The following is a 14,761-nucleotide window of genomic DNA, read 5'->3' as shown; positions in this document are numbered from 1 at the left end:
TCCAGAAAGGGACTGGGAGCACGATACCTCAGGAGACCATCTCCGGGGGCACTGGAGAAATTGCAGAGGGCACCAGTACAGAGCCAAATGACACCCATTAAGATTTTTCTTATTTTATAGCTACATCCAGTTGAAGTTGGAAGGTTACATACACCTTAGCCAAATACATTTAAACTCAGTTTTTCCCATTTCCTGACATTTAATCCAAGTACAAATTCCCTGTCTTAGGTCAGTTAGGATCACCACTTTATTTTAAGAATGTGAAATGTCAGAATAATAGTAGAGAGAATTATTTATTTCAGCTTTTATTTCTTTCATCACATTCCCAGTGGGTCAGAAGTTTACATACACAATTAGTATTTGGTGGCATTGCCTTTAAATTGTTGAACTTTGGTCAAACGTTTCAGGTAGCCTTCCACAAGCTTCCCACAATAAGTTGGGTGAATTTTGGCCCATTCCTCCTGACAGAGCTGGTGTAACAGAGTCAGGTTTGTAGGCCTCCTCGCTCGCACATGCTTTTTCAGTTCTGCCCACACATTTTCTATAGGATTGAGGTCAGGGCTTTGTGATGGCCACTCCAATACATTGACTTTGTCATCCTTAAGCCATTTGCCACAACTTTGGAAGTATGCTTGGGGTCATTGTCCATTTGGAAGACCCATTTGGGACCAAGCTTTAATATCCTGACTGTCTTGAGATGTTGCTTCAATATATCCACATCATTTTCCTCCCTCATGATGCCACCTATTTTGTGAAGTGCACCAGTTGCGTCTCCTTCCTGAGCGGTATGACGGCTGCGTGGTCCCATGGTGTTAATACTTGCATACTATTGTTTGTACAGATGAACGTGGTACCTTCAGGCATTTGGAAATTGCTCCCAAGGATGAACCAGCCTTGTAGAGGTCTACAATAAAAAAAAAGTAGGTCTTGGCTGATTTTTTTCTATTTTCCCATGATGTCAAGCAAAGAGGCACTGAGTTTGAAGGTAGGCCTTGAAATACATCCACAGGTACACCTCCAATTGACTCAAATTATGTCAATTAGCCTATCAGAAGCTTCTAAAGCCATGACATCATTTTCTGGAATTTTCCAAGCTGTTTAAAGGCACAGTCAACTTAGTGTATGTAAACTTCTGACCCACTGGAATTGTGATACAGTGAATTATAAGTGAAATAATCTGTCTGTAAACAATTGTTGGAAAAATTACTTGTTTCATGCACAAAGTAGATGTCCTAACCGACTTGCTAAAACTATAGTTTGTTAACAAGAAATTTGTGGTGGTTGAAAAACGAGTTTTAATGACAGGAAAGACTTTTGTCAAGCCATTACAGTAACATAAATACAAAAAATGTAAATAACAATTAGCTCTCTAAAACAATATATTAATTACACTGATATCAACACCATTAAAAGTAAAGAAACAATGGCTTTGGATATGGTTGATGTGGTTGTACCATGTAGTAGAGTCATATAGCATTCATATATACAGTAAAAAAAACATTAAAGAAAAGCTTGTAACACTGCCGATTCACAAGAATAATAACGATGATAATAGTCACAATTATCTTTAAAAAAATATTGACACGTAGTGTCTTACTATCTTGGTATGCTGGAATAAACATGTCCACAATCTGTCTGACCTCCTCAGCAGGACATAGTGCAGTAAATCTGAACCATATCTAGGGAAGGCAATGTCTTTCTCTGCCTGGCACTCTAACTCTTTGACTGAATCCCACTTTGAAAACGTGCACCCAGCCTTGCTGATTTAAAAGGTCTGGACACAGTACTCTCACTTGTCTATCTTTACATGTGAGGGCAGTTTCACCTCTGTCCTTTCTCTTTCTGCTCACTATTGTGACTTTCTCATCCCACTTTTGGTCATAAAAGCATTGTCTGAAAGTATAAATAACAACAACAACTTCAGAGTAAAGCCAGTGTGCTGCCATGTCTCTTTCCGAGACCACGGAATGAAGTCATTTTCAAGTCATTTTCTCTGCTGGTGGGGAGCCCTGACAAGATCCCGACCAACATGTTTTTTGGGGACCGCAAAACATACCGATACAATATATCCGCCGATATACTGTTTTACATCAGGGAAATGAAAAAGGGTCATTTTTACACACTGAATTCTCATAAATAGCCATCCAAAATTGTCTAATAACTATGCTTCAAATGTTGATTTCATACATTGTGACAATAATGACACATCATGAGAACGGCTGCAAGTGTACAGGTATTCATTAGACTCCCTTTTCTTTCACACTATATCTTGAATATCGGTTATCGTTGGAGTTATCGGACGATACCAATATAGTGTTAAAAGGCCACTATTGGCAGATAATATCAGTGAACCTATATAATCGGTTGGGCTCTAGCCCTGACACAACTTAATGCTGACCCCTTGTGGTCATCTTTAGGCACCGCAGACGGTTTGCAGTGTCAGAGAACCAGGCTCTCCAATTACCCCACACTGAGAACCATTCAGAGTCAACTACATTTAATCTCAAGCCATTTGAGGAAATTTTCTGAAATGGAACCAACCAACTACCAATCAACTTTACCACTATTTTCCTAATTTCCTCATATTAAAAAACACTTGTGAGTCTTCATCCCCAATTTTAACCACACGTCCACTGTCTCCAAACCATCCACTCACACACCTTCTGAGAGTAACATCACCCCAGAAATGCCAAAGACAAGCACATTCTCCAAAACATCACTCCTGATTATCATCTAAAATCTTCTTAAATATGATTTCGCTATCCCCCAACCTCATGTCTCATTACCATAGATATGCAATTTGGCAAACTACCCTCCAGGTTGGCACTAAACCTTCCAGGGGAATAACGTTATCAAACTACAATGTTATTGTCTTGAAACTTTTGGTGCCATCCTTGCTTCCTTTAAGTTTCACTGCTTCCCACCAAGACTGCCTGGTAAGCAATGGATACTTTACATTAAAGGCAAAGTATTTTAATATTTAACCTAAACAATGTCAATGATAGTTTATATTGCATTCTAGAGTGTAGTAGTTCAGTTTATGTTTTTTTGTAGTTCTATGTTCTTTATAGTTTGTGTTCATAGTCTAAACTCTATTGTATGGTTCTCTGCTGTTCAGTTTGCATTGGTTGTTTTCACTATATATTTTGCAGTTCTAACTGTGTTGTAGTTTAATCTGTCTTGTAGCCTATCCAATTGTGTAGTTTGTAATCAAGTTGATATTAAGTAAAATGGAGCCTCTCTAAATCTCAGTGGACTCTATCCTCTCTAGATGTGAGGGTCCGGCCCAGGGGGTGGGCAGCTGGAGGAGGGAAGGGGAACCTTTCACGTCCTCACAAGGCGGTGGGGAGAGGATTAGGGCAATGGGGGCAGGGAGAGGGACTGAGGGCAGGGGAGGGAAGGTTGACAGGGCCGGTGGTGGGGGAGGGGACCTGGAGGATGAGGGGGTGGGGGTTGGTTTGGACCCCAGCTGTCCCACCTGTTGCTCCAGAGCCTGGTTCTTCTGTAGAGTCTCTACATAGCTGACCTGAAGCTGTGCCTGGTATTTCAGCACACGCTCCTTCTCGTCGATCCAGGTGTGTCGTTCCTGGTCGAAACTAAGGGCCTGGCGCTCTCTCTGTTGACATTCTAGACGTAAGGCCCCTTGGAGCTGATCCAGCTGCTCACGCAGGATCCCTGATTCCACCTGGGCCTCTTGGCACTTATGCTGGGCCTCCTGGTGGAAGTGGGCCTCCTGACACAAGTGGGCCCCTTGATGAAGTCGAGCTTCCTTGCGCAGTTGGGCTTCCTGGTGGAGATGAGCCTCCTGATATAGATGGGCTTTCAGGCGCTGGTGGGCCTCCTGGTGCTGCTGCATGTCACGCCACTGGGCCTCTTCACGCTGCTGCCTCTCTTGTCTCTGCACCTCTTGCCTCTGGGCTTTTGCCTCGTCACTCTGGAGGCTGAGCAGGGCATCTGAGGTGGGGGTGAGAGGGGTGGACGAGGGCTCTGAGGGGGTGCGGGGGGAGTAGAGAGCCCCCCAGGGTGGGAGTAGCCCCACATCTCCTAGGGTTTGGGTTATGGCAGGATCAACCCCTCCACCCATCTCCCACAGAGCTTGTTTAAGACCCAGCACCTCAGCCTCAAACACACCCAGCTTCTCCCTCAGGATAGACACCTGACAAAGGGAATGAGGAATAGTATGAGTCTGTCAATATGTGTGTGCATGGTCCAGTTTCATCCCTAACTCTGAACGGACAGGATAACTCATCTACTGTAGTGTACACATTAGTGTCATCAGATAGGTGACTTACAGGTTTCTATGTGTATGGGTTGTTGGAATCGGCTAAACTTTGAACATTGAGATATTAAATAAATGATAGAGAAGAAGCCTTGAATAGAGTGGAAGAGAATGGGTTTTATGTCAGAAGTTAAGGGTTCTCTGTAGAAAGCCAGAAGGCTTTGGAATGTGTTTGAGGGAGGAGAAGAAAGCCACGTGTTGATATAGGGAAGACAGATAGATATCTGTGGATTAGGTGAAGGAGGGGTTAAGGTCAGGAGGTGAGGGGTGAGGTCAGTTCCCCTTAAGGGAGTAATCAGGGTTTAGTATCTGGTTACCTTCTTCCTGTTGGGCATAAACTGTAAGGATTGGAGAGAGGGAGTGTCTTAAGTAGGATGTATATAACTGTGATGGAGAGAAATGTTTCGCTGTCTGATTACAGCTGTACAGAACCTTTGGGAAGAATTAAACTTGGTTAAAGCTTCTCTAGTGTCCGTGGGTTATTTACTGAAAAATAAGAACCTTACAGGGTATAGGTACCTCGGTCAGCGTCCTCCTCAGCTCTCCCTGGCAGCGCTCCAGCTCCAGGCTCTTGGAGCTATATGAGTTCTTGAGGCCCAGCATGGCCTCCTCCCGGTCCCTAAGCTGGGCATTGGCCTCCTTCAGCTGGCCCCTGAGGGCCACCATCTCCCCCGCCCGCTGGGTCACCTCCGCCTGGCTCTCCCTTAGCTGCTGCTTCAGCAGGGAGATCTCCCCTGCCTTCTGACATACCTGGACCACACGTAGTAGAGCAGTGTTATGGGGAGGCTGTTCACACAGTCGCACACACGCGCGCACACACACACACACACACACACACACACACACACACACAAACACAAACACACCTCCCACTTGGTCTCATCCAGGCATGGCAGTATGTCAGTCTGTTCCTTCCTGAAGTGCAGACACTTCCTCTCCAGCTCCTCTCTCTGGGCCAGCAGGGCAGCCATCTCCTCCTGCAGACGTCGCTTGTCCTGCGACAGACGGGTGATCTGGGCTTGCAGGGCATTCTGGGAGCGCTGGGCGCGACGGGTCACCTGCACACAGAGGAAGAGAGTATCAACATTTGGTAGACTGTTATTGGTTACCGCTGCTGTGGAATGTGTGGTCACCTGCTGCAGACGGGAGGCGTAGTTCTGCCCCAGCTCGTCCATCTGCCTCTCCCACACACGCTGCTTCTCCTCAAACACCTGGACGATGGCGGCCTCGCTCTGCTCCAAGTTACGATGCATGTGCTGCACCTGGGAAAGGGGATGAGAGGGAGAAGAGAAGAAAAAGAGGACAGAAGAGGAGGACAGGATTTTTGGGACTAACCCAAAGCAATGACAATTGCTACATTCATGAAATCTATGAAAATAAGTCACGCATGAACATTGACCCCAAAATGATCTTTCAGCTCTCACCTCTTGCTCCTTCTCCCAGAGCCGGTTCTCCAGGTCTTGGATGACATCATCAGAGGAAGGAGCGGGATGTTGGGGTCCTGGGGTGTCCCCCAGGTGGTTCAGCTGCTGATAGGACGAGGAGCTCTTTACTGAAGAGGAGCGGTCACTGTATGAGGCACTCAGCCCATTCTGGAATAGTTGCATACATTTATATAAAGTCCACTCCTGCTGTGGCTTTGGTATGATAGTGTACCAAATTGGATAGATGCATATACCCAGAGAAAGTGAAACACATGTACATGAATTGCTACTGGTGAGCTGCACTGCACTAAAAGGATGTTAGCACGACTTTCATTATGTTTAAAAGATCCCATTTGCGGAGCAGCAAGCAATGCACCCACCTGGTAGCCTGGTTGCTCCAGCTTTTCCAGAGCCACTGCAGCTCCAGCTGTGGTCCCTAGTCTGTTGATATTGCTGGTAGAAGCACAGAGAGGCCCCAGGGCCTCTTGAGGCCCATAGCCCAAACCAGAGTCTGCATACGTGGGCAGGCTGGTCAGGGAGTTCCTCCCTGAATCTGACATCCCTCCATGGACCCCTCCGTTACCCTTACCCCCTCCTGCTCCCTCTGCTAGGCATCTGCCCCTCCCTGGGCTGTCCTGGTCTAGGAGGAGGGCCTCTGGGACTGCCACTAGTTCTCCTCCCACTGCTCCTCCTTCTCTCTGCCCACCCGCACCCCTACCCTCACCTCCACCCCCACTGGTTGGGCCAATGAGGTTCTGCATGGAATGAAAGCTCTTGGGAACCACTGGTTTGAAGGCAGAGGGACGAACCAGCCCCGAGTTGTTCTGGCGGGTTGAAGGCCAGGAAGAGGCAGAGAGAGAAAGGGAGATAGAGGGGGAGAAAAACGGTTTGCGTAGAGGGATATGAGTAAAGACAGTTCTAAAGAAACTGGAAAGGAAACTGTTAGCATAACAACACATTAAAGCTTTTACATTACTGTCTTAAATCAGTAGACAATAGAAATCATTATGAAATACTATGCCAATAATTATTTGTAAGACCTTTTCACCATTCTATTTCATCAGCTGTTATAAGAAAATAAAGTCTTTATGTAACTGTGTAATTATGAAGTCATAATGTAACTGCAATGATATAATGATACAGCAGCGTATATGTGTTGCTGTGATCTAATTGTGAGCTAAACCAATATGCCAATAAGTCACAGGACCCTATAGCTACAAACATACAGTACTTGTTTGAGAAGAGGAACATACCTGCTCTAGTTTGCCAGAGACAGGCAGGATTTTGGGTGGGTTGTGGGTTGGAGGGTTGTTGTGATTGTCGGTTTTGTTCTCTCCAGTTTCTTTGTGTTGGTGGGGAGTCATCCCAGTACCACTGTCATTCCCCCCCAGTCCCACCACGTTACTGCATGCATCCAGACTCACAAAACCACCTTGTGTCTCTCTCTCCCGCTCTCCATCCCTCTCTACCCTCTCTCTTTCCCTCTCTACTCTCTCTCTTTCCCTCTCTCTCTCAACCCTCTCCCGCTCTCTCTCCCTCTCTACCCTGTCTCTATCTCTCTCTGCCCTCTCCGTTTCCCTCTCTCTCTCAGCCCTCTCCCTTTCTCTCTCCCACACTCTTTCTCTCTCCCTCTCTTTGCTCTCCATTTCCCTCCCTCTACTCTCCCTCTCTCTCTCCCACTCCGTCTCCCTCCTTCCCGCTCCGTTCCCGTATCCCACCCATGGATCCTCCTGGTCACAGTTGGATGTCGTTGTAGTGGTATGGTCTGTATCAGAGTCCGGTGGCCGGTCTGTTCCAGTCCCAGTCCCAGTTCCAGTCCCGTTACCAATACTAACACTTCCTCTTTCGTCACTAGACGCAGTTCCCTCTGAGACTGTCTCTGGTGGGAGTCGTTCGGTCCTGCAGCTACGGTCGGCGGGGCAATGGCGAGACAGGGCCGGGGCGCGGGGCAGGGTGGTCCTAGTGCCCACTGATTTCATGGCAAACTCCTGCTCCCCTGCCACTCCGCTACCCACACTGCCCATGGCGAGGGGTCAGGGGTCAGAGGTGAGGAGTTAAGGGGGACAGAGAGTCACTCTGCCTCACACACTGGGAAGCAGTGTGGGTCATCATGGGTTAAAGGGGGAACTGGATGCACACACACTGAAGAGAAGGAGAGAGAGAGTGAGAGAGAGAGAGAGAGAGAGAGAGAGAGAGAGAGAGAGAGAGAGAGAAAGTAGTTAAACATGTTCTGTTCATAAGTACCCTCACACACAATCATCTGAACAGTTACTTATGCGTGCAACACGTGTGTGTGCATGTGTGTGTGTGTGTGTGTGTGTGTGTGTGTGTGTGTGTGTGTGTGTGTGTGTGTGTGTGTGTGTGTGTGTGTGTGTGTGTGTGTGTGTGTGTGTGTGTGTGTGCGTGTCTGTGTATAGGTCTACAGATGTTGACAGCTACATCAGGTAACAGCTGGCTACGCTTGCACCTCTCAATCTACTATGCATTCTAGATGGAGTGATTGCTGCAAAAGGAAGCAGGAGTACAGCCCTTCTCACTAACTCTCTCCTACTACATAATGTGTGTGTGTTGGCATACAGTGCACTACCCCGGTGCCCTCCTGCCTTGATATGAGAGAAAGAGAGAGAGATGGAGAGAGAAAGAGAGAGAGAGAGGGATGCTCTTGCCACAGGCATAACCCCCTCCCATGTCAATGTGTTACAATATTTACTTCCAGTGGGGTGAGTTGTAGTAGCAGCCTAACACACTGTCTCTCTACTGATCTGAGGTCTCCTCTCACCCCCGCCCTTCACCATTCAATCCAACTCTCTCACCCCTCCCTCCATCCCAACGCGACTATATCAGCATTCGAATCGCACCAAGACTGAATCGACCGCGTTCCCCCGAAACATTCACGGTTATTAGATTGGAATTGTTATCCTTCTCAAACGGACATGTATTTGTCATAGACCCGAGCCGCTTTGATGTAGCCTGCGATACCATATCCCCCAGCAAACCCGTATGCCCTGCCTATAAGATACTTACTCTTTGCAGCACCACAGTCATTTGTCCGTTAGAAAACAACCTTGGCCTCTTTCCGGTCAGTTATGAAGGACCCTAGGATGTTGTCAGTGGATGTTTTTCTCTCTCGATATTATCTATATTATCGACTTCAGCCACGGTCGGTGTCGTATCGATGATGATGGAGGCAGCGGCGGATGCGACTATCAGCTGTAACCACACACAACCCAGACACGCCCCTCCTTGTGCACGGCAGAAACGCCACTTTTTACGCCACTCAACCATACATGAGCAAAGGCTATATGTAGGCCTACAGTAGTGGTGCGCAGGTCAGCTGTTCGTTCACCCGCACCCCGCCCGCAATTGTTAATAACCCATCTGCAAATATACATGACAAAGTGAAAATCGGAGGCCCGCACCCAAACCCAACCCGCGAGTATAGAAAATGTGGTGTAGGCTGCAGTCAGAAATGGCAGAATGATTTTTTGACAGTTTTTTGTTGTTGTTATGATTTAGATATGTTTCTGCTTATAATTTATGACATTTTGATGGGGGTTTTGTTAGACAACTTGTTAGACAACCGCTTCTCTTCTGTCATTATACAGTATGTTGCCCTAGAATACTAAATAAACCATTGAGAACCAGAAAAGCATCATAAATAGATAGAATGAATCTAGTTGCCATCAGTTTTTTCTGTAATCTCTGCTTCTTTCACCGAGCAAAGACGTTCAGGGACAGGAGAGAAGATGCAATAGCATAACAAAAAAAAACGGGAACGATTTCCAAATGACACCAGTTTGACCGGTTCTAAGGATATATAAAGCTGTGAAACGACCTAACATGTTTCTGATGAGATTTCAGTTCGGCTTGGATGCATATTTATTGTAGTTGAAGTACTATCAACTATCAGCTACGATGCTGATAAAGATATCCCCTCAACAGAGGACTGCGCATTCGGATTCTCTCAAGATGCTGAAATAAAGAAATCCTATTTCTCCACTCCTGTTCCCGAGTAAAACTACATTTGATGTATATTTTTACTGCAAGAAATGCTTAATTCTCCAAGAGTTAATATTAAGGCTATGTGAGAGGTTATAGACCTACTGTCAGTGTTCAGATTTCTGTTTTCATTTAACCCATCGGAACAGTCGGTTACAGTTCCCTTGATGTGCCAGAAACCTATTTGAAGTCATTGTCTTGTGACTGTCGAATTTGTAGGCTATAGCTGGTACTGCTAGCATACTCTTTCACCACTTCACCAACTATTTCCCAAACATTACTTTTCTGTCCATCCCTTCTCTTTATTTTCAACTCTGCATTTCGAACGAAATAGCCTAAAATAATGAAAGAAAAACCACGATATAGAATATAAGAATGATAGGCTATATACCGCGGGGACTATGGCTACGAGTCAACCTGCCTTCAGAAGGTTTTCACACCTCTTAACATTTTCCTCATTTTCTTGTGTTACAATATTGGAGAAAAATTGATTGAATTGTAATTTTTTTGTCAACGATATACACAAAATACTCTGTAATACTATATACACAAAATACTCTGTAATGTCAGTGAAAGAAAAATTCAACAACAAAACATGTTTTTAATTCATGAAAAATAAAACACTAATATATTATGATTAGATAAATATTCAACCCCCTGAGCCAATACATGTTAGAATCACCTTTGGCAGCATTTACAGCTGTGAATCTTCTTTCTGGGCAAATCTCTAAGAGTTTTGTCATCGTGGATTGTACAATATTTGGCCATTATTGTTTAAAACATCTTCAAGCTCTGTCAAGTTAATTGTTGATCATGGCTAAACAGCCATTTTCAAGTCTTGTCATATATTTTGAAGCTGATTTAAGTCAAAACTGTAACTAAACCATGTTGTCTTGGTAAGTAACTCCAGAGTACACTGAGTGTACAAAACATTATGAACACCTGGTCTTTCCATGACATAGACTGACCAGGTGAATCCAGGTGAAAGCTATGATCCCTTATTTTCGGCATTTATCGAAAAACCCTACAGAAATGCCATTCATTTCCCCATAGGCTTGGTCCAATGAACCACAGCAGAGGTAGTGCCTACAAAACAAAAAAAAATACATCAAGCTAATTAGCAGCATGCTGGAACCCTTGTGGATGTAGCCTAACAGAGCAGAATGTTTTATAACTCTATGGAGCCCCGAAGATGTCTCTCTCTCTCTCTCTCTCTCTCTCTCTCTCTCTCTCTCTCTCTCTCTCTCTCTCTCTCTCTCTCTCTCTCTCTCTCTCTTTCTCTCGCTCCAGGTAGGCCTATAAAAGCACACGGGTAGATTGGCGGAGTCAGGGTTTAGACCTGAGCCAACTCCCCGTGCTTACCATGGGGAGTGTGTGACCGGTCAGGCACCGTGTTATGCGGAGATACGGACTGTATCTCCAGTGCGCATTCGCAGCCCGGTGCGCTCGTTGCCGGTTCCCCGCATTCACCGGGCTAGAGTGGGCATTCAGCCAGGACTGGTTGTGCCGGCTCAGTGCTCCTGGTCTCCAGTACATCTCCTCGGTCCAGGATATCCTGCGCCGGCTCTACGCACTGTGTCGCTAGTGTGCCTTCACAGCCCAGTGAGTCCTGTGCCAGTGCCCCGCACTTGCCGGGCTAAAGTGAGTATCCAGCCAGGATGGGTTGTGCCAGCTCTACGCTCCAGACCTTCAGTGCGCCTCCAGGGTCCAGTATATCCTGCACCGGTTCTACGCACCAGGTTTCCAGTGCGCCTCCACAGCCCAGTTTGTCCTGTGCCTGCTCCTCGCACTCTTCCTGAAGTGCGTGTCCCCAGTCAGGTACGCCCTGTGCCTGCTCCCCGCACTCGCCCTGAGGTGCGTGTCACCAGTCTGGTGCCACCTGTCCCGACTCCACGCACCAGGCCTCCAGTGCGCCTTTCCAGTCCAGAGCTTCCGGCGACAGTTCCCAGTCCAGAGCTTCCGGCGACAGTTCCCAGTCCAGAGCTTCCGGCGACAGTTCCCAGTCCAGAACCTCCTGAAACGGTCCACAGTCCGGAACCTCCTGAGACAGCTTACAGTCTGGAACCTCCTGAGACGGCTTACAGTCTGGAACCTCCTGAGACGGTCCACAGTCCGAAACCTCCTGAGACGGCTTACAGTCTGGAACCTCCTGAGACAGCTTACAGTCCGGAACCTCCTGAGACGGCTTACAGTCTGGAACCTCCTGAGACGGCTTACAGTCTGGAACCTCCTGATACGGTCCACAGTCCGAAACCTCCTGAGACGGTCCACAGTCTTGAACCTCCTGAGACGGCTTACAGTCTGGAACCTCCTGAGACGGTCCACAGTCCGAAACCTCCTGAGACGATCCACGGCCGAAGTCTCCAGTGACGATCCACGCCACTAAGCCTCCAGTGACGATCCACGGCCTGGAGCTTCCAGTGACGAGCCAAGGCCCGGAGCCTCCAGCGACGGTCGGCAGTCCAGAGTCTCCGGCGACGATCTGCGGTCCAGAGTCTCTGGCGACGGTCTGCGGTCCAGAGTCTCCGGCGACGGTCTGCAGTCCAGAGCCTCCAGCTACTATCCACGGTCCGGTTCCTCCGGCGACGATCCTTGAACCAGAGTTTCCACCGAAGATGGCGGATCCGCGAGCGGAGCGGGGTCTACGTCCCGCACCGGAGCCGCCACCGAGGCTAGATGCCCACCCGGACCCTCCCATATAGAGTCAGGTTTGGACATAAACTCAAATTGGCACAAAGTTAAGTTTGTGCGAGTACCCTATCTAGTCTAGATATCATATGACCATGATCCTTCCACCTGAAAATAAAACATGTATGGGCTCTTCATCACAACAACCGATCACTACTCAGTTAAGCTAGAATGCGTTACCCAATGAGAAAAAAAGTGTCCATATATAAATTATTCTGTATTTTTATATGGTTGTAGACTATCTTTAACATTTGTGCAACTGCGTTATTTTGTAATAGAAATGTTGCAATACAATGAAGTTTGGAATTCAACATTTATTAAATTATAATTACATACTAAATTGATACTTCAAACATAATGTGAACGCAATCCTCCATCTCCATGTCTATCCTCTGTTCTCCACTCCGTCATCCTCTGTTCTCCACTCCGTCATCCTCTGTTCTCCACTCTGTCATCCTCTGTTCTCCACTCCGTCATCCTCTGTTCTCCACTGTCAGCCCCATATACATTGGTCAGTCCAGCCATCTCCACTCTGTCATCCTCTGTGAGCCCCATAGACATTGGTCAGCAGCTCTATCTCCACTTGACAGGCTAGTTGACTCCACACTCTCATCTGGATAGCACACCACACCCCCTTAGGTGCATGTGCAAAGAGCGTGCATGAGGGCGTGAGCTCCTTGTAGCCTGCCAGCCCGTGATTGGTCTGTGTCAGCATGTGGTCCTGTGTGACGACAAATGTAGTAGTCAGAATGGATCACTGTTTAACTAAATGTCTCGATTTGTTAAAATAATTCACAGTGTGATCAAACTTGATAATAATAAACTAATTTTAGAGTCCAAAACGTCCGTCAAAAGGTTTTCAGTTTGGCCGTTCCATTGATCGTAATTTACGTAGGCTTTTGGCACCGCTAGGTTGCTACGCAGTAGCCAACCAGCAGAGCTCGTGACTTCACGCTTCAGACCGGACACTGGGGACCTGGGTTGTATCCCAGAGCTGACTAGGTGAAAAATCTGCTGATGTGCCATTGAGCAAGGCACTTAACTGTAATTGCTCTGGTTGTAGCTCTGGATAAGAGCGTCTGCTAAATGACTCAAATGTAAAATGTAATTAACCAATCAATGTGCATGCAATAACACAGATATTGAAACAAACAATTCTGGAAATCAACCTGCAGTAGAGTATGCTGGGAAATATGATAATGATAGGTGTGGTTTTGAGTGTTTTACTCTACAAAGAGTAACAATGACACAATTACACTAGGCTCTGGTTATTAACACCAACACTGGGGTTATTTTACAACACTGAGTGTTGAGTTAATTTAATTCCTGAATCAACATTAGAAATGTTCCACTGAAAAATCAACATTAGTTGAAACTGGCCAATTTTCTGTGTACCATACTGCTGATTCACTCATACACCCTTCTATTCTCCTACTCTGTTCCATAAAATCACAGGAAATACTAATGTGAAAGACAGGAATCATGGCAAAGATATCAACTACTGTATATGTAAAATGAATAAGGGAATACAAGATACATTAACACATATTTCCATATACACTACCGTTCAAAAGTTTGGGGTCACGTAGTAATGTCCTTGTTTTTGAAAGAAAAGCAAATTTTTTGTTCATTAAAATAACATCAAATTGATTAGAAATACAGAGTAGACATTGTTAATGTAGTAAATGACTATTGTAGCTGGAAACGGCTGATTTTTTTATGGAATATCTACATAGGTGTATTCCAATGGCACATTGTTTTCGCTAATCCAAGTTTATCATTTTAAAAGGCTAAAGTGATCATTAGAAAACCCTTTTGCAATTATGTTAGCACTGCTGAACACTGTTTTGTTCTGATTAAAGAAGCAATAAAACTGGCCTTTAAACTAGTTGAGTATTATCCAAGATGGCGTAGCAGTCGGACGTGTGTTTTTGTCTTATCCCATCCTGTCCTGTGTATATACGTTTTCTTTGTATATATTTCGGATATGTTTTAATCTCACTTTCCATCTACGGACTGAACATACTCTCCAGCAACCCGCCTCACCAAATGTGGTACGGATCTGCTATTTTTATACTTTAGTACCGGAACCCCTATCAGAAGCTAGCCAGCTAACTAGCTACTAGCTAGTAGTCAGTTAGCCACTGCTAGCGGTCCTCACCGTTAACTCGGACATCAGCCAGCCTCAACCCGGTCAATTCCTGCCAGTCTGCACAGCGTGATATCAACCCAGAGCATATCGGATTACATTTCCTCTACCACATCTCCGGATTCCTACCGCAAGCGCTGAACCTTTACACCGGATCATCGCAGCTACCTAGCTGCTATCCGAGTGGCTACTCCTGGCTAATGTCTCTGTCCTGAAGCAAGC

At 46.2% G+C, this 14,761-nt stretch overlaps 1 protein-coding gene across 1 annotated transcript; it reads right to left on the bottom strand.

Annotated features, from left to right (window-relative positions):
• Positions 1-3,241: 3,241 nt before the first annotated feature.
• Positions 3,242-7,733, bottom strand: LOC115199657 (leucine zipper putative tumor suppressor 3-like; the record flags this gene model as incomplete). Its single annotated transcript, XM_029761969.1, has 9 exons — positions 3,242-4,156; positions 4,799-5,029; positions 5,146-5,337; positions 5,413-5,541; positions 5,704-5,871; positions 6,084-6,307; positions 6,416-6,527; positions 6,957-7,193; positions 7,374-7,733. Coding segments are annotated over 9 exons (2,568 nt in total), but the record flags the coding sequence as incomplete, so codon positions are not given.
• Positions 7,734-14,761: the final 7,028 nt, after the last annotated feature.

The sequence above is a fragment of the Salmo trutta genome, chromosome 9, assembly GCF_901001165.1.
Source record: "Salmo trutta chromosome 9, fSalTru1.1, whole genome shotgun sequence".
In the NCBI taxonomy this organism is placed as follows: domain Eukaryota; kingdom Metazoa; phylum Chordata; class Actinopteri; order Salmoniformes; family Salmonidae; genus Salmo; species Salmo trutta.
Note: the sequence above shows the minus strand (reverse complement) of the source record. Positions and strands in the feature narration are given on the sequence as shown.